The sequence below is a fragment of the Acinonyx jubatus genome, chromosome C2 (assembly GCF_027475565.1).
Source record: "Acinonyx jubatus isolate Ajub_Pintada_27869175 chromosome C2, VMU_Ajub_asm_v1.0, whole genome shotgun sequence".
Taxonomy (NCBI): Eukaryota; Metazoa; Chordata; class Mammalia; order Carnivora; family Felidae; genus Acinonyx; species Acinonyx jubatus.
The window spans coordinates 2,581,002-2,603,768 of NC_069384.1; the positions used below are offsets into that span (position 1 = coordinate 2,581,002).

Below are 22,767 nucleotides of genomic sequence, written 5' to 3' on the forward strand. Positions count from 1 at the left end.
ACAGAGGTGGCGCGAACCCCAACAGCAGGCGCGGCCCCGCCAACCTCCTTCCCGGGACCCGCGTCAGCCTCCAGCCGCCACAGCTCTGAGCGGTGTCCGTGAGCACCTGGGCTCGATCACGACTGATTTTGGGTCTCCATTAGCGAAGTAAGTCCCGGGGAGTAGAATCACAAGAGATTTGGGGTCTGGAAACGCCCAAAAAACTTTCCACATAAATTAAAGGTAACTTCTGCTTCATGCTGTTTCGGCAGAAGAAAGGTCTCACAGGAACACTGTGCTTTCGGACAGCAGGTGACACTTGGGCATCCACACGGTGGAACATTACTCGGCCACACAGGGAATGAAGTCCTGGCCCAGGCGACGTGGGACGACACGGATGCACACAGAAAACATCCGCACCAAAAAGCCGCACGCAGAAGACCCACACCGGATGATTCCATCTACATGGAAAGTCCAGAACACGCAGACAGAAAATGGGTGCGGGTTGGCCAGGGGCTGGGGTGGCGGTGGGGGCCGTGAGAGGGCTAGTTCAAGGACACTGGTTTCTTTGACAAAAGGCGGGAATGCGGATGGTTATGTAACTCTGACCCACGGAGCCCTACGCTCGATGGAGGGGCCTTATAATGCCTGTGAGTTACAGCTCAGTAAAGTGATTCTAGAAAAAGAATACACAAGTAACAAACACAACGTCCTCTTCTGGACACAGGCTCTCCTGGGGGCACTGGGCGGCGGTCACCTTCCGTTTCCTCTTGAGGTTGCCCTGTTTGGCCCAAGGAGAGCCCGTCCTGACAGGGAGGGGCGCTGGCAGATGCAGGAGCGACCGCAAGCTGCCCACGGCTGGCCAGCACGCCAACGGTCACATCGTCCACACGACGCGGTTGGTAAGGGAAGGGCCACAGCGTGGTCGGAGAACCGCCTGGAAACAGCACTGAGGAAGCCACAGATCCTCTGGTTTGAGGGCTACGATCTGGTCGGATTTCCGTTTCTTCACAAATTCCGCATGTGGCTGTTTCCTTACCTTTTGACCAGAGAAATTTCGGCCGAGACAACGGAGCACAGGCCGTCCCCGCCACGCACATAAAACGGCACCGACGGCTGGGGAAGAAACAAGGCCTCAGCAACGTCCGCCTGGCCCCTGCCTGGACCCGAGCTCTGGGTGGGATGTGCTGCTTTTCCAAGTCACTTTGCACAGCAGGAACCGTGTCCTCCAGGGTCCAGGGGCCCGCCCCGTCGGCCCCTGGCTCTGCCCACCCAGCTGAACTGGCTGAACGGGGCCACCGGGGGCCACCGGCCCTCGCGTGCAACAGGCTTGAGGAGCCGGGGTTCAGTGAGAGACCGTGCGGTCCCCTTGCTGGGCTCACCCACACACCTCAGCTCAGCAGTGACCCGGCGGGCCGACCCAGATGGTGCCCACCTGTCACCCACGCAGGCCCGAGCCCGGAGGCCGCCAGGGACCCACGTGGCACTGGCTCACGCCTACGGTCCTCCTAATCCGCCTTCTTGGGCCAGGGGCTTCTCACAGCACCCTGGTTCTGCTCGGGGTCCCGGTCACGTTCCGGCAACACACGACTGCCTCAGACCCTCCAGGATGAGCAGCAGGGCCGACGCTGAATTTAAAGGCGCTGAAGGGAGACGGGGGCACCACGGGTCCACCCACAAGTCAGGGCTGAGGGATGAGCAGAGCCAACCTCCCTGCCTCGGACACACCAACCAAGCAGTAGTCGGCTCTGTGTCAGCCCGGCTGCCGGCTGTCAGCTGCAAACCCAAGTTCACGAAGAGGTCGTCAGGAAAACCACAATTAACGCTCAGTGTGCTCTCCCAAATTCCGAGACGTGTGTGAACTTCTTCTCCACAAAATGGGTGCGAGACACAAACACCACTGGGAACCGGCACCTAGTGGTTTTCCCCGCTGGAACCCTTCCCGCACGAACGCACCAGACGCGGGACTCCGCCGGAAAGACCCGCACCGCATTTTATTCATGGACGCCCCGGGGTGTGGCGGGTCGCTGGCCCAGGGAGAGGGTCTGCAGGGCACGGTCACATCTCGGGGGTTCCCGATCAAGGTCAGCACGGCGCCAGCACTTCCGGGCCTGGGGCACGGCCGCTGAGCAAGGGGCCCGACCCTCTGCCGACACAGCAGGTCAGGAGCCGCTGCCATCGGGACACGGTCTTAGGAGCGGGGCCCTGCGGCCCTGATCCCCCGCTCACCTCAGCACGAGACGGAGGGGCCGCAGCGAAGGGCCCCCCCGCACGTGCGGGGCCTGCCGGGGTCACTTCCCGCTCCGTGGCGGCTGCCGCCTCCTCATCCGCAGGTCCTGGCAATCGGTCACCTTCGCTCTGGCCCCCGCCCGAGGCCGCCGCCGCCGCCGCCTCTTCCGAGCCCCTCTCCCAGCAGGGCCCCCGGGCTGCTCCTGGGGCCCGGCGCGCTCAGCCCCCGAGCCCTGCCGCCTCGCCATCCTCTCAGCTCCGGAGCTCAGGTCTGCACACGAGTCCTCCTCGCCGCCTTTCCCTACAACAGCAAGGCCACGTGAACAAGGCGCCGGGGCCTGGTTGCCTCGCTTCCACCCGGACCAAAGACGCTGCGGCCTCCGGGGCCGCACGCGGGCCACACAAAGGGAGCCCACACAGAAGCACCGACAGGCTCAGGAGCGTCCCAGCAGCGTGGAGGTCAAGTGCCACAGCCATCGGGCACCCGCGAGGCTATTTATGGTGGCTCCCGGCCGGGCAGGAGGACCGGAAGCAGACCTCCAGGAAAGCCAGCAGACAGACTCAGGAGAGAGGAGGTGGCCACAAACATGCGACCCGAGGGGTGAGGAGGCCCAGAACGCAGGATGGGGCAGACTGGGTCCGGCGTCCAGCCTAGCACCGCTGCACGAGCTGGGCCACTGACTGCAGCAAGGGCCCGGGCATAAGCCAACACAGGGGGAGGTGGCCTGGGCACGGGCAGAAGCAGTGGCGACCCAGGACACCCTTCAAAGGGCAGATGCCAGGACCTGAGACGGTTAGCACCGTGGGTGAACACCAAGGTTAGCGCCAAGGCACGAATCCTACCTGCCTTGTTCTGTAACGCAGATTTGGGCAAACGCTTCTTCGTCTTCCTCTCCCGCCTGTCTTCCTGCAGGTTCCTGCAGGCTTTTTCCGGAACGTCATCCTCAGGGAAGAGCCCTAGGGACCAAGGCAGGTGATCAGGAGGCAAAAGGCAGGTTGTGATGCTGTCGGTGCACGTTCAGGACTGCAAACCACCACGCAGGGTCCACCTCCAGGCACCGCGAGTGAGAAGACTGTGTTCATGCCCCCACAGCCACGACCGGCTGGAAGCTGCGCCAGCAGGAAGTGGGGGGGGGGGGGCTTCCTGCAGCACTGATGGTGGGTCGTGACCCATTCCCTAAAAACCTCATGCTGAAAGGGAGCCAAGACCGCCCTCCGGGCCAATGGCGATGTTCTCTATGCTGACGGGGACAGCGCCTGTGACACCCAGACGTACGCAACACGCACGCACGTACGTGCATGAATTTTACCTAAAAATACCACACTTCAGCTCACGGTGCGCACAAAGTAGTTGGGGCTATGGTGGGACGGAGGGAGAGGGAGACATGTGACACAGCAGGGACAGTAAATACTGATGGCAGAACTGGACACCCTCCCGACGTCGCTCTGCGTTTAAAAGTTCTCACAGCGAAATGGGGGACATGCCCGTCTGCAGTCATAAGCCGAGAAAACACCTTTCAGAAGAAGCCTCATTACCAGCCCCCTCAGCCACGCACCGAGAAGTGCTGCCGTCTGCCACACAGCGTGCCAGCAGCAGGGCAGGCCTGAGAACTCACTAGAAATGCAGGTTCTCGGGCCGCCGTGCCCGGGGGGCCAGCAGAGCATCACAAGCCCCCGGGGCTCTAGCACACGTGCAGGGCTGACAGCTACAGCATTGGGCTAGGGCGAGCGCAGAACCCCTCGGGCCCCCTCTTCCCCAGAGCCCCGCCTCCGCAGACCAGTCAAGCCGTGAGGGTGACCACGCGAGCCAGTGCACGCCCAGGAGAAAGGCTGGGGTCCCGGCGCGAGATGCTCACCTTCAGCGAGGTCCTGCAACCTGTAAGGAAAGACAGGCACTCAGCACGGCCACAGCCACTGCCCGAGGGCGGAGGCTGCGCCCGTCTCTGCACCAGGCCGCCCGCGATGAAGCCCCCCACCGGTGCTCTGAGGTCGGGACGAAGGGAAGGCACCAGGCCAAAGGAGCGAGGGCAACGCCAAGGCCAGAGGGAAGGGCAACTTACTTCCGGATCACTTTGTAGAGGCGCTTCCTGTTCTGGGAAGGGGTGTCCTGTTGACTGGCCGCCGCGAACAGTCTGCTGGCCACAGCCTCATAGTCAAACTGTTGCCCAAAAAGAGACACCAGTCACCTCCCAGCTGCTCTGGGAGCGGAAACCGAGCAGAGAGAGCACGCAGACCACATGCAGACTCTCCGATGGGGTCACAAGGACAGGTCCTGATGACGTCCTCCCGAGTCCCCTCCGCTAACACCACGTACAAGGCATGAGGCAGAGAGCAGGACCCCAGCGCTGCTGACAATGTAAAGGGCCCACCCAGGCAGGCCTCTCTGTGACCCACCCCCCCCCCACCCCCCCCCCCCCCCGCCGCGCCCCGGGCAGCCACATCAAGATGCGCAGAAAACACTCGTTCAACTCTGACAGATGCTACTTAGGCCATACACCTAATTCCTACTCCTTTAACAAGTAGTCAACATTTGAAAAGTTAGTAGGAAGTATACGTTTCCAATGGGCCTGACGTCACAGGTCCTGTTTGCCGGGTTCTGACCCCGAGCGCAACACAAAAGGTGACCCATCGACAGTGCTATCTCATGGGTCTAGTGCTCCAAGAGGCGAACAGGGAGCACACCGCTTGCAAGGACTCCGCGACTCGGCACGTGAGGGGCTGGAGCGCCCGCCTTCCTGGCGAGCAGAGGCGGAGCCAGGCCCCGAACACAGGCCACCCACCTGGAGGACGGGGCCCACGCTGTCCTCGCCATCTCCTGCTGGCTCCTCGCTCGTGTCAGGTGCGGCCCCGTGGAGAGAGCCTAGAACAAAAGGGCCCCCGTGAACAGGTGCACATACCCAGCGTGCAGAGGACCCCAACACAAACACCTGGGAACCTGGAGCCCCGTGCACCAGGGCCCAAGACCTGGGCAGAGGTAGGTGCAGGCTGGGGTGGGGGTTCACACCGAGGGGTAAGGTGCCACTGCAGGCCTGGAAATGAAAGCAACGTCCCAAAGGCGGCGGGGCCTGAGCAGTCCTTAGAGCGAAACTAAGAATTACGAGCGGGCGTCTTACATAGCCAACGTAGCATCAGAAGTTCCAGAGACAAAGAAGAGGGGTGCCAGATGCCACCACAGGAGAGCCCCGGATCAAGGGGCCGCAGAGACAGTGTTCAGATCGCTCGGGGCTATGATGTCACGGCCTACCTACAGCATGGTTCTGGACAACAGGCAGGCACGCAGGACAGAGAAGGGGGACGGCAGGGCCACAGGCAGGCTCGGGGGGCCCTCCAGGAGACTACTAAACCTGCCTGTGTCGGGGCGACTCAGCTACAGAGGAAAGGATGGGCAAGATACACAAGATGGCCGGATAAAACGCTGGGGGCACAAACACAGCCACCAGGAGAGCTCCACTGGGGGTGTGAAGAGCTGGCAGGGGGCGGATATTAACCCTTGAATCTACGCGGTCAAATGAGCTTCCATAAGGGCTCTAGAACCACTCACTGGGGAAGGACAGGCTCTTCAACAGACGGTGCTGGGAAAACAGGACATCCAAGTGCAAGGGAACGAAACTAGGTCCTGACCTAGCACCATAAACAAAAATCAGCTTGGAGTAGGTGAAAGACCCACGTGTAAGAAGCCAAACAGCGTAACTCTGAGAAGTAAATAAAGCAAGGCCCTCACGAGACTGGACACAGCGAGGACTTCTCAGGTGTGGCCCAGAAGACACAGGGAACAGGGCAATTGAACTTTGTGAGGATGAAAACTTCCGTGCATCCAAAGCCGCTACCCAGAGGGCAGCGCACAGAGGGAGAAGATATCTGCGGGTCACAAACCCGACAAGGCGTGAGTGTCCAAAACACACAGGGAGCCCCTAACACTCAGCGGCACAGGGCACCCTCCCCTGCCCAAAACAAAGGACTAGGGCAGACCCGTCTCCGGGAAGACGCACAGACGGCCACCAAGTGCCTGAGGGTGTTCACATCCCCGATCATCAGGGACACACAGACCAAAACCACAGCGAGACACCCCCTCACACCCACGGGGATGCTCCCGCCAGCAAAACAGGACATGGGGCCCCTCATGCGCTGTTGGCAGGAATGCAAGACGGTGCAGCTGCTGTGGAAACAGCATGGAGGGGGTCCCCCCAAAATTTTAAAACCAATGATGTATGATCCCACCATCCCACTTCAGGGCATTTGCCCCCACGAACCGAAAGCAGGGACTCCGAGCAATCCCTGTTCACCCATGTTCACTGCAGACTCCTTCACAGTAGCTACAATGTGCACACAACCCAAGGGTCCCTCGATGGGTGACTGGACACCCATAACGTGGTCTATGCACGCTGGTGCACTATTCAACCTTAAGAGAAAGAAAAGGAAAGAAACTGACATGTGCTCGAGGACGTGACGCTGAGTGAAATCAGCCAGCCACAAAAGGACAAATCCCGTGGGACGCACTTACATGAGGCCCAGAGCAGTCAGCGTCACAGAGACAGAGAATGGATGGTGGGCGCCATTGGCTGGGGAGGGAGCGATTGAGGGGAGGGGGTCAGTGTTCAACGGGGACAGAGTTTCAGTATGGAAAGATGGAACGTTCCAGAAAGATGGTGAGGACAGCTGCACAACAGTGTGAACACGCTTACCACCACCGAACTGAACACTTAACGATGGTTAATGTAGCAAGCTTCACGTAACGCATATTTTCGCACAAAAAGAGTCAGAGGCAGGCAGAGTCCTAAAGCTGGCGGCAGACGCACGCCTACAGCCACAGGCCACAACCGAGGCCACAGGCCACCTGAGATCAACTGACGTCCCACAAGGACCCACATGAGCATCGAGGCAGTGAACAGACCCCAAAGCCCTTCCCCGGGACATCCCCCGTGGCAGGTTTCCCCGTGGTACGCTCCATCCACTCACTCACCCACCCCGGCTCGTGAGCACCTCGTCTGTGCCAAGTGCCGCTCCCGGCACTGGGGACGCAGCTGTGATCAACAACACTCGCCGTCCTGGGGGAGCCCACGTCCGGTGGGGAGAAAGGGCCACAAATGACAAACGTCATTTATCTAAGTGACTTATCCCAGAAAACGAGATGTGTTGTGGGGAAACCCAGTGAGCGAGCCAAGGCAGGGGCTGGGAGGCTGTTTAAACAGGGTGGTCTGGGTGGGCCCAGTGATGGAGGGTTGGGACCAGAGAGGAAGGGTGAGCGGGGAGGAACCGTAAGTCGGAAAGGAGCCAGGGAGTCAGGATCGCATCCTGGGAAAGGGAGGCTGGAGAGGAAAAACACACGTGCTTGTTTCTGGAAGTCAACCCGGCTGCCGGGCCACGGACAAAAGCTGGGGTAGGCTCAGGAGCAAGGGGACCAGGCCAGAGGCGAGTGCAGGAACCCCAGCAGGCACCGAAGCTTGCCGGGCCAGGACGGGTGCCGGCACACCAGATGCGCTGTGACCCTCACCTCTCCGTGGCTCCTTGGACGGCACGTCCTCCTCCCGCTCGTCCTCCGACGTCCCCTCCTCCTCCTCTGGTGCCTCCAACTCACTCATAAGGTCTTCGATGGCAAACGGGGCCTGCTCCACGATCGTTTCAAAGACGCCCCGAGTGATGTTATGCAAGACCAGGGAGCTGAGGGGCAGCCGCACAGGAGCAGGCCAGTTAGGTCGCGCCCATCCATCCAGCCCCGCCCATGGCAGCCACCCTCCAGTGGCCCTGTCATGCACCCGGACAGGACTCAGCCTCTCTTCCCGGAGGTGGGCATCCGGGGAATTCAGCGAGAAAGAACCGGCCGGAGGAAGCCCCTGCCACTTACTCCTTAGTCTGAGCGGCGATCGTGCAGAAGGGCTCGATGAACTTGAGGTTCTGGTCCGCCGTCAGCTACGAGGAGAGACAGGCGTGGCCTGAGGCCCTCGTGCCTGAGCACAGGTGAGGGGCTCGGCCGCCACCCTCGGCCCGCCGCCCTCACCTCCGCGGCGCCCACTTTGCTCAGCTCCTCCAGGAAGATCTCAAGGAAGTGGCTCTTGACCCCGCTGGGGGCCTGGCTGTCAGGGTGCAGGATCTCTGTCGTCAGCAGCTCCAGCAGCCGTTCCGCCTGCCTGAGGAGGGAGACGGGCAGGTACAGCAGGCGGCCACAGCCGGCCACGAGCCAGCGAGGTCCCTCTACCTGAAGCGGAACTCTGACGGGGCACGGTGACAGGCAAGCGCCCATCCTCCCAACGTGCCGCTTTCCGTCGGTGCCGACCTGGTGACTCGGGCGGGTCTGTTCCAGCACAAAGGACTCGTCATTACAGACGTGGGACCACTGTCAGCACCAGCACACGTGGCAAGACAATCTCAGCTACGAGGGCCTTCCCTTCCATCACCATGCCGGGGGCCTGGAGTGACAAGAGGCCGCACCACCACGTCTCGCATGGCTCCGTCCTCGCGGGGAAGGAACGCCAGGACAGGGCAAAGAAAGGAGGGGAGGCCAGCGAGGGGGAAGAGCCGCTTCCCCGGTTCCACTGCATGGAGTACGTGGCCCGGGCAGACCACGTCTGCCCTCCCCTAGCATGCTGGTTTCAGTGGTCTGAGGCCTGGGGCTCCAAGGTCAGAGAGCCCTGGCGACCAGCCTTCGATGGTCCCGATACATCGAGGTGCAGAGTGACGTAGCGTTCCCTTCACCTGAATTGTAAAACGCGCCTTCTTTAACGAGCTCCGCGGCTGAAGTGGACGCTTGGCCGCACGGGGACTCGCTGGCTAGGAAAGGATGCTGTCTGCGGTTCAGCCCCGGGACCCCTCCTCCCAGGCCAGTGCCAGTAACGAACGTTGCCAGGCAACCGGCGCCATCCGGCTGTGCGAGAACGGGGACAGGCTGCAAGGACAGCTGGGGCGGACAGCACTGGTGACCCCAGGCCGATGGGAGGCTACCAGCTTGTTCAAGAGGACCTCTGCATTCAATTCCCCACAACGAGGCTGGAACTACTCTCGCAATGATACACCAAAGAGTTAACAGAGGTAAGACGTCCCTTTAACATGCCCCTCTGCTCAGGCACCAGCCACCTACGGGGACTGAAATCCTGAGTCCCGTCTCGTGGGCGCCTGACCCCGGGCACCCCCCCCCGGAAGTAAAGGATGAAAATCACTCAAAAGCAGAGGCACCCTTGCCCTAAACATGAAGTCACTCACTCATAATCAGGGAACTACGGTCCACTCCTGCTGATCCACGTTTATTTGGGAAAACGCGGGCCAGAGGCAAGGACGTCCCCTTACTCTCCAGGAGATGCACCGCCTGGGCTGGGACACATGCCTGGTGTAGCAGCTAGGCCAGTGGCACTGGTTTTAGGGTCCGCATGCTTGAAATGAGCACTTTTAGCATACATACGATTCTTAATCACGAAACCACTCACAATATGTTGTTTCTGACCCTCCCCGCTCCCCAGACCTTGCAGCAGAACACGGGACGCAGGGGGCGTCTTCGATGTGTCATCAGTGAAATAAAAAAGCGCTCTGCAAACGTGGTGTTTGCTCCACGCCCCTCTGTGCCCCACACACAGAACGCCGCAGAACCTTAAAGGTTGTTACCTGTTGCTGTTCAGCATCTTAAATGTGTTCTGAGTTCCTATACAGGGAAGTGTCACTCTCACGATGAGAAAAAAGTGTAAAGAAACAGTTTTAATTTTAAAAGCTTTAAAATGGCAGCTCAGAAACCCATCTGGAGCCGCAGACCTCGGCCTGCCTCCTGAAGGTGTAGACAGTGGTGCCATACCTGGGAGGCACGGCCCAGGTGGCCTTGCCGGGCGTGGTCCCGGGGGGCCCAAGAGGGTGGAGGAGGGCTGGGGCTCGGCACAGCCCCCCAGCCCGGAGGCCGGGGGAGCCCAAGGCCGGCCACAGACCGAGGGGGCCTCTTAATATGGGGACGCGGACTTCCCCCATCACAAGCACCACTGTCAAAAGTGACAAGTCTGAATTAGTCAAAAATTTTTGTGACTGGAAGCAAATACCACTGATAACAGAGCCAACTATGCCACCCCGTATGAAAACAAAACAAAAAACAAAAACAACCACCTTGGCTGTGCGTTAACTATATTGAGAAATGACACTACGTTATTTACAATGAGAGAACTCAATTGGGATTCAGAGTAAGAACTCACCATCGAGGCTGAAAACGTTCACTTCTGAGAACACAAGAACCAACTATGATGTTACAAATGCCTTCCTGTGAAGCACCACTGGGTCACCCTTTAACAGGAAGACTGACGTCTCTTTATGACAGAGAGCTAAAAAAGAGGCACGTGACCCAACCCCCAGGGAAGGAACGTGGGCTCGCCCGTGAGAAGCACAGCGGCTCAGGATGCACCATGAGTACCAACCTTTCTTCCCACCCCTGCATCTTCAGGGCCTTCAAGGACTCGTTCAGGACCATCCGCATGAGCTGTGGCATGAGCAGAGACCCCCGTTAGTGGGAGCAAGGCCCCGACTTCCCAGAATCCCCTCCACCCTGGTCGTCTCTGTGGCCCAGAGCGCACAGCAGGCCCCCCAGAGCTGCTGGTGGACAGGACACCAAGCTTCAGGACCCTGAGTCCAGAGGATACGCCGCTGCCCCCAGGCTGGGATGCTCCCACCTTCCAAGAGCACCCGGAATTCCAGCTCACAGTGGACACACCCGGGGGCACCGGCAGCACCATCAACAAAAGCCAAACAGAAGTGTCCTCGTTTCAGGGGTGGGAGCAGGGAACCAAGCGTGGGTCCCCCCTGGGGAGGCAGAGCGCTTTGGGAAAACCAGGTCTGAAATGGAGAACGGCCCCTCTGGGCCCCCCGAGGGCTGCTGTCCCGACAGAATGGAAGCATTCGCTCGCTCTCTCGCCTTCACATCAGGTCCCGGCTCCCCCCCCCACAACTCCCCGCTTCCCGCTGCAACAGCCTTTCCACCCAGTTTCCCCACCATCCAGAGGCCGAGCAGCACGCCCGCAGAGGGGTCCGGCAGTGGTAAAGGGACAGAGGGTGCACAGGGCACAGCTGGCAGCCAGAAGACCCGTGCCTAGGAACACGGGGTCTCATGTGACATCACTCCTGGGGCCGGCGGCGCCACCAAGAGGGCTGGCCTCTACAGGGGGCTGTGCTGCTGGGCGCGCTCACACGGCCCCCACCAAGCAACAGAAGCCATCCTTCCAAGGTCGCGGCAACTGCATCTCAGGGAACGGGGAGCTGACTTACACAGAAGCTCCTCTGTCTTGTAAACCTGCATCTTGTGCACGTGCACAGCTCGGGCCCTGGCCCCACCCCGACTGCCCTAGCGTCCACCCTCCTTCCTACTTGGGCTCCGGGCCTTGCCCGCTAGCTGGTCCTCACCCTGACATCTGAGATACACAGTGTCCACGCAGCCCTGGGCCAAGTCTGAGCTGGCAGCCGATCCCGAGTAACTACAGCCCCACGGGGCCGTCCTCAGTGAGGCCCAGCCAATGCCCTACTGGGTTCCCACTGGGTCCCCTGCTCTCAGACGGCAACACTGCCCCAAGTCCCAGCGGATACCACTGTAGTAACGAGACTGCGGTTCAAATGGGGGGGAGGGGAGTGGACGGCAAGACCCTGAGTGCGTAAAACTCCACTTGTCCTGCATTTCTGAGAGCAAAGAAGTAACCGAAGTTCGCAGGAATGCAGCACAGAAAAGAAAAAGGGGATTCTGCACACAACTATCACATGAATCGTCCTCACGCAGAGGAAAACATCACAGGCTGGAGCCCACCGTGGACCCGAGGTCTGTGTCTCGGGCACGAACCCGACGGAGGCTTGCTGGCTCGCAGGTCCACGGCCTCTCCAGCAGGGATGCGATGGCTGCACCACTGACTCTCCCCAGACAGGTGACTCTGACACCCCTGCCTGAGACCGAAGCCCGTGCATTACGTTCTGAACCGTCTGCACGCTCACCAACCTTGAGATGGGGCAGACGCTGTGGAATCGCGGGCCCGTGCTCCCCTCGAGGCCCGTTGGACTCACGGGTCACAGTCCTCAGGGCCACTGCGCTGCCCAGGCAGGGCAGGGAAGACTCAGAGGCCACATCTCTCGGTGCCGTGCCCCCAGCTCTCCCCCACCTGCCCTCATGCCCACCGCCGCCGGCACGGCGGGGCCCAGAGAAGAACGCAGAGCCTCCTCACCATGTAGAACTTATCCAGGCGCAGTCTGTCAATGCCCGTCCACTCGCGGTTCATGGTTTGCCAGAATGTTTGAAGGAACAGGTGCTCTGAAGGAGAAAGGCCAGAAGAGAATCACAGGGGAACACGGATGCTGCTTTGCAAAGTGGGGTGAGAGAATGTGGAGAAACCCGATCAGGACGCCACGCGCAACCAACCGCTGGGGTCCTTGCCCCAGTCCACGGAGCTCAGAAGCGGTGTTAGGAAGCGGGCCTAGAAATGGGACCAGGAGGGACCTCAGAAAGCAAGCGCCCAGCTACAACCTCAAACCGCAGCCATGTTCTCTGAAGAACAGGCACAGAAAGCTGGCAAAGCCGGCAGCAGAGAAGCAGCTCCAGCCAGTCCCCCCGCCCCCTCCCCGACACCCACACCCGGCCCCCACATTCCCTAACCCGCTCAGGCACAGAACCCCACCAATGGCGGGAAGTCACACACAGTGCTACGAGCTGTGTCCCCCAAATTCACGTCGAACCCTAACCCCAGGACCTCGGAATAACTTTATCTGAAGATCGGGTCTTTAAAGAGGGAACGAAGGTAAAATGAGGCGAGCAATGGGGGCCCTAAGCCAATCTGACTTGAAGAGATCAGGACACAGACACACAGAGGGACGAGCAGGTGAGGACACGGGGAGAGGACGGTGTCTGCACGCCCAGGAGCAAGGCCTCCAGGAACCAGCCCTGCCCACACCTTGACCCTGGGACACATGTGGGGCCTCCCTGATCTCCTGGGACAAGTTTCTCCAACAGCAAAGGTTGGTCAGGCGCTTCAATAACAGACAAGCCCAAGTCCAACTCGTACAACTATCACCAGGCGAGTCTTTCTACTTGGCCTTCTGCAGGCTCTCAGAGAGAACAAGTGAGAAAACACAGACCTCCGCTGTCTGCTCAGACGTAGTTACCTCGACTACCTGTGCACCCCTAACTGCAACTACTCCACCCACGTAAGTGTAACTGAACTAAACCCGCCCGGTCCTCACCAGCAACGGCCACACTATCTACAGGGTGACACCGGGCCACCCTGGCTGTGGCCACCCGAACACCGTGGGGAGGTCAACACTGCCGGTGCCCGGCCCCAACGCCAGAGCCACATTCATCTGGACCAGCGTCTAGACATCAAGATTTGTAAAGAGGCCCCAGTGATCACAGCGGGCAGGCAGCAGGGTTGAGAACGACGCATCTTGGGCAAGACAAAAACAGAAGCGCTGGGGAAACACTGAGGGAACACCCCAACTATCAGGTGACTCAGCCAAGCAATTTGGCAACCCTGCACTAGGTCTCCATTTCTAGGTCTCCATTTTTATTTTAAAACGTAAGATACCGGCCCTTTAGACTCCAGCTGGGTCCACGGTGGATAAACAGGTTAATACCGTCGGACACCTAGAGCAGGGTTTTGCAGTTAAGCACCAGCAGATGCCAGGCAGAACGGGACCTCCCTTTTCTCTAGGTCTCAGGACGCAAGCCTCCCACGTCCGGTAGCCAACGCTCAGCCGTTCTGCCCTTACCCCAGGGCAGGGATACTCACGTGCCTCTGTGGTCTGAAAAGCATGGATGAGCTGGGAAATGGTCCTCCCTAGTTCCTCCTGCGTGGTAAACAGTAAAAACCGCTCTCAGACCCTGAAGAAACGTGGTCTTACAACAAGAAGCATCAGCAGAGAGGGACGCCTGGGTGGCTCAGTAGGTTAAACATCCGACTTCGGCTCAGGTCATGATCTCGCGGTTCGTGAGCTCAAGCCCCACGTCAGGCTCTGTGCTGACAGCTCGGAGCCTAGAGCCTGCTTCCGATTCTGTGTCTCCCTCTCTCTCTCTGCCCCTCCCCCATTCATGTTCTGTCTCAAAAATAAATAAACGCTAAAAAAATTTTAATATAAAAGCATGTTTTTTACAATATTGGGTTTTTTTGGTTTTTTGTCTACTCACTTATTATTTTTCAATTTACATCCAAGTCAGTTAGCATATAATGCAACAATGATTTCAGGAGTAGCTTCCTTAATGCCCCTCACCCATTTAGCCCGTCCCCCCCTCCCACAGCCCCCCCAGTAACCCTGTTTGTTCTCTGTATTTAAGAGTCTCTTCTGTTTTGTCCCCCTCCCTGTTGTTTTTATATTATTTTTCTTTCCCTTCCTTTATGTTCACCTGTTTTGTCCCTTAAAGTCCTCATACGAGTCAAGTTATATATTTGTCTTTCTCTGACTAATTTCACTTAGCATAATACCCTTCAGGTCCATCCACGTAGTCGCAAATGGCAAGATTTCATTCTTTTTGATTGCCGAGTAATACTCCATTGTATGTATGTGTGTGTATGTGTGTATGTATATATATATATATATATACATACACACACACATATATATATATATATATATACCACATCTCCTTTATCCATTCATCCCTCAGTGGACATTTGGGCTCTTTTATACTTTGGCTATTGTCGACAGCACTGCTATAAACATGGGGGTGCCTGTGCCCCTTTGAAACAGCACACCTGTATCCCTTGGATAAATACCTAGTAGTGCAATTGCTGGGTCGTAGGGTAGTTCCATTTTTCATTAAAAAAAAACCAAAAAACACAGTTTTTTGTTTTTTCAGCAAAAAATAAAAAATACAGCATCGAAGCTGTGAAAGTGCACCCAGTGTCTGAGGCTACCTTAAATGCCCATCTGTCCTCCCACTGGCACGGCTACTCCGGCTTCTCCTGCTACCGCCTCATACGCTCACCTGGAGGAGGGCCTTGTCCTGCATCCACATGCAGTAAAACAGTCCTTTCCAAACCTTCAGCAGCTCGTCATGAGTGAAACCACCTGCACCAGAAACAGCAACACTCGAGGTAAACCAAGATTTTAGTGCCGGGAACAAAGCCAGAGAAATGCGACTGCCCGAATTACATCAAACCCTCTCACTGTAAAGGTGCCTGGCCCTCTCCTCCAGCGCCATCCTCTCAACTCAGAACCCGCTGGGACTGGGCCTAGTCTCCCAGGTAACAGCCATTCCATTCATCCAATAAACAAGAATCTGCAAGTATCCATATTCCATTTCTGGACTCTCAACACTGCATGCGTCTGTCATAATGCATTCAGCTCTACACTTGGGATTTGTGCATCTTTGTGTTAAGCTTCAAATTTTAAATGAAAAAGTTAATTCATTCAAACTAGTAAGGGAGCTACAGAAAAGCACTTGAAATATTTACAGGGGTCCTAAAAATGTGCCCGGCACTCCGTTCCTGAAGCAATGGTTCTCAGACTTTAGCACTAGGAATGGAATCACTTGGAAGGTTTCTGACTCCTTAGGGCTGGAATGGGACTCAATAATTTGCATTTCTAACACGTGCCCGGGTGACGCGGAAGCTGCTGATAGGGGCCACACTTTCAGAACCAGCGTTAGAGAGATCGGTTCACAAGAAGCACGTTCTCCGCCCCGGCGGAGGCCACACTACACCTAACTCAGACCACAACCCAGTGACTACACAAAGAGAAAACTAAAAACTACCAACGGCAACAAATGCCGCCCTGAGGGAAAAATACCGAGTGCCCGAACACCGGGTAGCAGAGATATCAGGACACACGGTCTGATGACGACGCCGGTTCCCAGGGGGAGGGAGGTCTGAGCTGGGAAAAGGAGGTAAGGGCTTGGGGGGGGGGGGGTGTCCACGAAGAGGGACACGTGGTCACCACCACCACCTGGAGGAGCCAGAAGGGGCCGGAGAGGGGAGGGGCGCAGGGCGAGAGCTCGCCGGGCAGGACAGGGGGGCCTGCACCACACGGAGGCCGCGCCGGCCCGGCCACGTGGAGGTCCCGCGTGGTTCGGAGGTCCCACCCGGCCCCGCGCCTCCGCAGGCCTCCGGCCGCCCCGCGACCCCCGCCGCGGTCCCACCCTCGCAGGGCGCCCACGCCCCGCCAGCCCACGCCAACCTGCGGCCCGCTGAGTCCTGGCGACGATGTATTTCCGGAGCCTCTTCACCGCCCGGTCCCGGGTCACCTGCTCGTTCCCGGCCAGGCGCTGGGCCAGCTGGATCTCCGGGGGAAGCGGCACGCGCGGGCCCATGGCGAACGCCCCAGACCCTCGGGCGCCGACGACCCCTTCGCTTCGCCGGGGCGCGCGCGCGCGTGACGTCACAGGACCGCGCCGGCCTCTCTGGGGCGTGCGCGTGACGTCATCGGCCCCGCCCGTCTCTCTCGGCGCGCGTGAGTGACGCCTCCCGGCTGTGCGGGCCTCTCTCGGGGCGTAAGCTCCCGCCGCCTGGCGGCGGTTCCGGGATGCCGCTTCGCTGGTTCTGCGGGTGGCCGTTGCCCCTGGACACTCGGGGTTAAAAAGAGACCATTATGGGGCGCCTGGGTGGCTTGGTCGGGTCAGTGTCAGGAGTCTTCATCTAGGCTCAGGTCGTGATCTCACCGTGGGTGAGGTCGAGCCCTGCGTGGGGCGCCATGCTGGCAGTGCGGAGTCGGCTTGTAGTTCTCTGCCTTTCTCTCTCTCTCTCTCTCTCTCTCTCTCTCTCTCTCTCTCTCTCTCTCTGCCCCTCCCCTGCTTGCGCGCGCGTGGGCTCTGTCTCCCTCTCTAAATAAATAAATAACTTAAAAAAAAAAGAGGAAGAGGTCGTTAAGCGTGTGCCAGTCTTTGGGGGGGGCTGTAGTTCACCCTGTAAGGGTTAAATTGTAGTGTAGGGCTAACGCTTAGCTTTTGAAAAATAACAGCTTTGTGTTGACACTGAAGGTTAAGAGATAACAGCCTTGCTTTGCTCTTGTAAACTAGCTTCATACTCTTGTAAACTAGCTTCATACTCTTGTAAATTAGGCCTCACCAATTAAGGAAACAAAAGTTCAAAGAAAAGAGCATCAGAGGCAGGGTCAAGGAGACCCACTGGTTGCAACTTAGAGGCAGAAAGTCTAAAATAAACACTTCATTAGGCAACTGTTTCTAACTCATCTGGCAACTGTTTCTGACTCATCTGGAAACTTTCTTTGTTCTGTTCCCAGGTGATGATAAAAGGATGTGATCGGTTATAAAAACTCTATACCCCGGCTGTTCGGGGCTGCACTCTTATCAAGCGTGTTGGTCCCGATCGGTCGGCCTTGCCTCTCATTGTAATAAACTTTGTTGTGACTGTCACTGGTGCCCGTAGCATTCTGTTTCAGGAGTCGTGTGGATGCATCAACCCCGCCAGTGGGCGAAGGATGCCAGAGAGCAAGCACAGGAGTGGTCAAATTGGAGGCAAACCCCCGTGAAGCCCCCAATGAACGGTTGGTGCAGGCGAAGGTCATCCGAAAATGCAACAACGGAGGGAAAAAGATGTCACGGGGAGGGGGGTGTCAGCCGCACCCCAAATGTCTGGCACCACCGGGGCACCGTGTACCAGTGTTGCCGAAGGGTCTATCACAGCCAGTAACTCAGAGAAGGAAGGGGAGCCCTGGCACTGCCGGGTCAACTGCTCCCTCCCAGGAATCGAGGAGCCTGCACAAGTGGAAACACAGCTCAGGGCCGGGTTTGCCAACAGTGTTGTCAAACAAACGTGGATAAACATCTTGCAAGAGAAGCCAAGCACTCAATAGAGGAGGGTTTGGAAAAGAGAGAGGTAGAAATTTACTCTGGGTGCCGGCAACCAGGGGACGCAGCAGGCTCGAGCTTCACCAACCCACCTCTCCACTGTTGGCAAGATGGACACCTAGAGTTTTCTTGAGAGAGGTTCAGGGGGTACGTGCAAGAGAGCAGGCAGAGAGTGCATAATCACGGGTGGGGTTCGGTATGTGCTCAGCCCCTGGTCGTGGGCAGGGAAGGGGACGTGCTGCATGCGGTCCTCTACAAGCATTCTGTTGCTATTAGGACTTTTCTGGTCAGGCGTTAACGATGGTTTGGTCATTGTCAATGTCTCAAGAGAGTGTAGCAAGAAATAACTGTTGGCCACTACAGTTGAGCAAGAGGGCTCGCTAACACCAGCATCACTTGCGGCTCAGTCCAGCCTAAACCTTGCCCAGCCTTTAGGTCTGCACCCCTGCTTTCAGGACACAGAGGAAGGCCACCCACAGTGCACGAGAAAACAATCGTGAACCCGGGTCTGGGACAGTTTGCGGGCAGCTGCCCTGATCTCTTCACAAAGTTAATGTCATAAACAAGGAATGAATGAATGAATATATAAAGGATGGGGGAATGAAACATACAAATCTTGATTGGATCCTGGTTCAAAGAAAAAGTTAAAAGGTCATTTGGGAAACAATTGGGAAAGCGTGCATACAGACTAGATGTTAGATTATAGTACAGAATAATTGTTTCTTTTTCCAGGTGTGACTGGTGTTTATGTAGAATGGGGTTCAGCAGGTTTTTTCTTTTTTTTTTTTAATGTTTATTTATTTTTGAGAGAGAGACAGAGCGTGAGTGGGGGAGGTGCGGAGAGAGAGGGAGACACAGAATCCGAAGCAGGCTTCAGTTTCTGAGCTGTCAGCACAGAGCCTGATGGCCGGGCTTAAACCCACAGACCATGAGATCATGACCTGAGCCGAAGTCAGACGCTTAACCGACTGAGTCACCCAGGCACCCCATCAGCAGCTTTTTTCTTTACAGGGCTATGTGTCCAGGGACCCCAAGACTACCCCCAGATTCCCTGATTTGCTAGGACTCATGGCTATGACTTATTATGGCAAAAGGGTATAAAGCAAAATCAGCACAGGGAAAAGGCTTGTGAAGTGAGTCAAGGAGGAAGCTTCCAGAAGCTTTTCTCAGTGGGGTCACACAGAAGTCACTTGATTCCCCAGCAAAGAGCTGTGACACACACAGGAGATGTCATCTACCAGGGAGCTGGTCAGAGATCAGCACCCAAGGCTTTTCCAGGGGCTAATCACATGGGAACCCTCTGCCTGGCTTGTACCAAAATTCCGACTCCCAGAGGGAGAGCAAGTGTTCAGCGTCAGCCTGTGAAAATTAGCAAAGGGAAACCTCACTCAAATGGAGTCGTGAAGCCAGAAGGGGGATCCCTACCACTCAACTTCGATTACAGGAACAGCTGTCAGTTACAGACCCGACAGAAGATGTACTTGCATATCTCCCACCAGGAATTGGCCACCTGTGCGATTCAGCTAATGAGAAATCACCATCACCATGAACTTGGGCTTTTCTCCAATGGACTTTTGTTCAAAACAGCCCCTTCCCATTTCCTCCTTCTTCCCCATGAAATAAAGTTTCTCTCCTCTGTTGGACTAGCGTGTGGGGTTTTTAGTAGCTTGCTTGTTCCCAGTTGTAATTCTCTGCTATTCCTGAATAAACCCATTTTAGCTGACATAATGGTTTTATTGTTAAGGTCAATGAGCCCATCGTTGACACAAATGGTTTTGGCCCAGTGAGGCACTCTCATCACAGGGTGGTAGGAACCCTCTTGACATCCACGTTCCCAGACAGCAGCCAACCGTGTATGAGCAGGAGGTTCTAAGGAAAGCAGTCAAGACTTAAGTCAACTCTTTTCTACACAGTTGTAAGATGGTAAATATTTTCAGAATTATGGGCCAGACCACTGCTACTGTGGTGCAAAAGCAGCCATAGGCAACATGTAAATGATGAGCATGGCTGTGTTCCAATAAAACTTTATTTTCAAAACCAGGTGATGCGTGCGGTGCCTGGCTGGTTCAGTCGGTGGAGCGTGCGACTCTTGATCTTGGGGTTGTGAGTTTGAGCCCCACGTTGGGCATAGAGCTTACTTAAAAAAAAAACAAACAGGTGGTGTGATGGATTTGGGCCATGAACCATAGTGAAGTGTCGCGATATCTGGAAGTTAATTCAATAAATAAATAAGCATGCGCAGTACATAAACAAACGTGGCAAAATGTTAACAAAGGCTGACATGGGCAAAGGAGGGGTCAGGAGTACAGGTGTGTGGTGCTGTATTTTTCCAACTGTCTCTATTTTTGGATATTTCCATGAAAAAAGTTGGGAAATATTTTAGAAACTGGCTTTAGAATCAGAATGCGCTTTTCCACCCGCTGTTTAGGTCCCATTGATAAACAGTGACGCAATGAACAAGACAAGGTTGGTCAATGAAGTCGCACATCCATGCGCTATCCAGACACAAGGCAGGAGACAGCCAAACCTGAAGAAAAGGACAATTTTTAAAGAAAATTTTTAGCATTCAGTTTTGAAAGACAGAGGGAGACAGAGCACGAGCAGGGGAGGGGCAGAGAGAGAGAGAGGGAGACGCAGAATCCGACAGTCTGAGCCGTCAGCACAGAGCCTGACTCGGGGCTTGAACCCATGAACCATGAGATCATGACTTGAACTGAAGCCAGGTGCTCAACCGACTGAGCCACCCAGGCACCCCAAAAAGAACAATCTTAATAAACCCACAGTGTATTTGTGAGGCGAAATTTCACCAACATCATGCAATGAAGTGCAGCAATGTATAATTTTAAAATAGGCTTTACCATATATACAGCTAGTAGGTGCTGGCACCTAATGAAAGGTTTGCATCAGTGTACCAGTGTACCAAAAAAATAAATGTGCTCTGTCCTAAATGCAAAATTATCCCTCTTTAGGAAACTTTTCAGTTTGCTGTGCATTGCAGGCAAGAACCAGCAATGGATACGAAAATTAGAGGCAAAGTATGATAGGGACCATGATATTTGCATGGTCTCATAGGTACTTGGTTACAATAGGAAAGTGGTAACTTTATTCAGGATGGAAGTCAACGTCACCAGCGATGAAACACACAGATACCAGGTACTTGCCCTAAGAGGCACTGAAAGGGCACAGCATCACTTTGGTGGTGATGAGAGAAGAACCCTCTAAGGGCCTGATTTACGAGGGGGGACCAGTTTAGATTTCTCAGTCAGCACGAAAGTCTGTTTGGACCCAGAGCCTGATTTACAGCCCGCCGCCCCTGCACCGGACGCCTGCTCTGGGAATGACTACGCTAGAGGAAGACCATCTCGTCCTTGACGTACTGATCAACTTTCCGGCTCCCCACGTTCCTTTATGACAAAACCCGTGACTCCTGCCTCCACGCTGCTCTACGATCTCCCAAGCTTTCACAGGATGTCAAAAAGGATACAAATGTGGGGGCACCTGGGGGGCTCCATCGGTTAAGCCTCCAGCTCTTGATTTCGGCCCAGATCGTGATCCCACAGTTTGTGAGATCGAGCCCCACATCAGGCTCTGTGCTGACAGTGCACAGCCTGCTTGGGATTCTCTCTCTCCCTCTCTGTGTCTCTCTCCCTCTCCCTCTCTCTCTCTGCCCTACCCTCCCTCAGGTGCTCTCGCTCTCTCAGGATAAACATTTTAAAAAAGCATATAATTCTGGTAGAAACTGTTCATTCTCCGGAGCACTTCCTTCCCTGTGAAGACCGTGTTTCCTGGACAGCTGTCCTAACCCTGGTTCAAAGAAAACTCTCTTTCTTTCTTTTAGAGATTCTAAAATTTTGTTTATCTTGCACCGACAGTGGTATTCCTGCTCAAAATGCATAACCTCAACCTGATCATGAGGAAATGTCCGCCAGGCCCCAATGAGGATCAGTCCTCAAAAAAGGTCATCTATACTCTAAAAGTATCAGGGTCCTGGGGCGCCTGGGTGGCTCAGTCAGTTGAGCGTCCAACTTCTGCACAGGTCATGATCTCACAGCTCGTGACTTTGAGTCCGCATCGGGCTCTGTGCTGACAGCTCGGAACCTGGCTCCTGCTTCGGATTCTGTGTCTCCCTCTCTCTCTGCCCCTCCCCCACTCGTGGTCTGTCTCTCTCAAAATAAATCAACATTAAAAAAAATTTTTTAAAGGAAAAAATATCAAGGTCTCGAAAGACAAAGGTCTAAGAGCTGAGTGCCCCCCCCCCCCCATGTAGGAGGAACTTGGATCAGAAAGATAACTTCATGGGGACGATGGTGAATGAGTCAATTCTGTGGGTCAGCTTGTTTGCTGTAAACCAACGCTCATTTCCTGCTTCTGGTAACTGCTATTTCTGCTTAGGTACAGTGCTAACACTTAGGGAAACTGCATGCGGAGTTTACAGAAACTACACAGTCTTTGGACCCTAAAATTATTTCCGTGTAAAAAAGTTTTAAATATTAGAAAAAGAAAAAAAAAAAAAGAAAGCCTGATGGGAGTTCGGGGAACAGATGTTTTCCAACTTCCATACACAGTACCGCATGAGGTCTGCCCGCAGAGGCAGAGCCCCGTCTGTCTATCTGCCCACACCCAGCACAGGGTCAGGTGGTGACAGTGTGTCAGAAGAGCCGTGAACACCTCACTGGGTACAAATTAGCAACAGAAGGGCGCTTGTGTGTTCCACAAATAATAAGGACCATTACGTTGCCATACAATATCACGTGGACCCACTTCTCATCCTTGTCCCGCTTGTGTTTTGTTTTCTAGAACATAGAAAAACCGGTGTTCGTGGATCGTGT

The 22,767-nt window shown here is 55.9% G+C and overlaps 1 protein-coding gene across 2 annotated transcripts; it reads right to left on the reverse strand.

Annotated features, from left to right (window-relative positions):
* Nucleotides 1-1,953: 1,953 nt before the first annotated feature.
* On the reverse strand, nucleotides 1,954-16,541 carry RRP1 (ribosomal RNA processing 1). 2 transcript variants are annotated; one of them, XM_027041489.2, is made up of 13 exons: nucleotides 16,309-16,537; nucleotides 15,119-15,201; nucleotides 13,926-13,983; nucleotides 12,369-12,454; nucleotides 10,587-10,648; nucleotides 8,204-8,333; nucleotides 8,051-8,115; nucleotides 7,700-7,866; nucleotides 4,989-5,068; nucleotides 4,269-4,366; nucleotides 4,065-4,084; nucleotides 3,052-3,165; nucleotides 1,954-2,509 (listed from the first exon to the last, which is right to left on the reverse strand). In XM_027041489.2, the coding sequence occupies exons 1-13, from the start codon at nucleotides 16,439-16,441 to the stop codon at nucleotides 2,271-2,273; spliced, it is 1,335 nt and encodes a 444-aa protein (XP_026897290.1). In that variant the 5' UTR covers nucleotides 16,442-16,537; the 3' UTR covers nucleotides 1,954-2,270. The 2 variants fall into 2 exon arrangements, with proteins under 2 accessions (XP_026897290.1, XP_053076468.1); XM_053220493.1 differs by having other exon boundaries at nucleotides 2,323-2,509; nucleotides 3,056-3,165; nucleotides 16,309-16,541.
* Between the last annotated feature and the right edge of the window lie 6,226 nt (nucleotides 16,542-22,767).

Coding starts and splice junctions, on each gene's coding strand:
- RRP1 (XM_027041489.2), bottom strand. CDS start 16,441: ATGGGCCCGCGCGTGCCGCTTCCCCCGGAGATCCAGCTGGCCCAGCGC. Junction 15,202..16,308: donor CAGGACTCAGCGGGCCGCAG/GTTGGCGTGGGC, acceptor TTTCTGGTGCAG/GTGGTTTCACTCATGACGAG. Junction 8,334..10,586: donor ATGCAGGGGTGGGAAGAAAG/GTTGGTACTCAT, acceptor CTCCCTCCTCAG/GCAGGCGGAACGGCTGCTGG.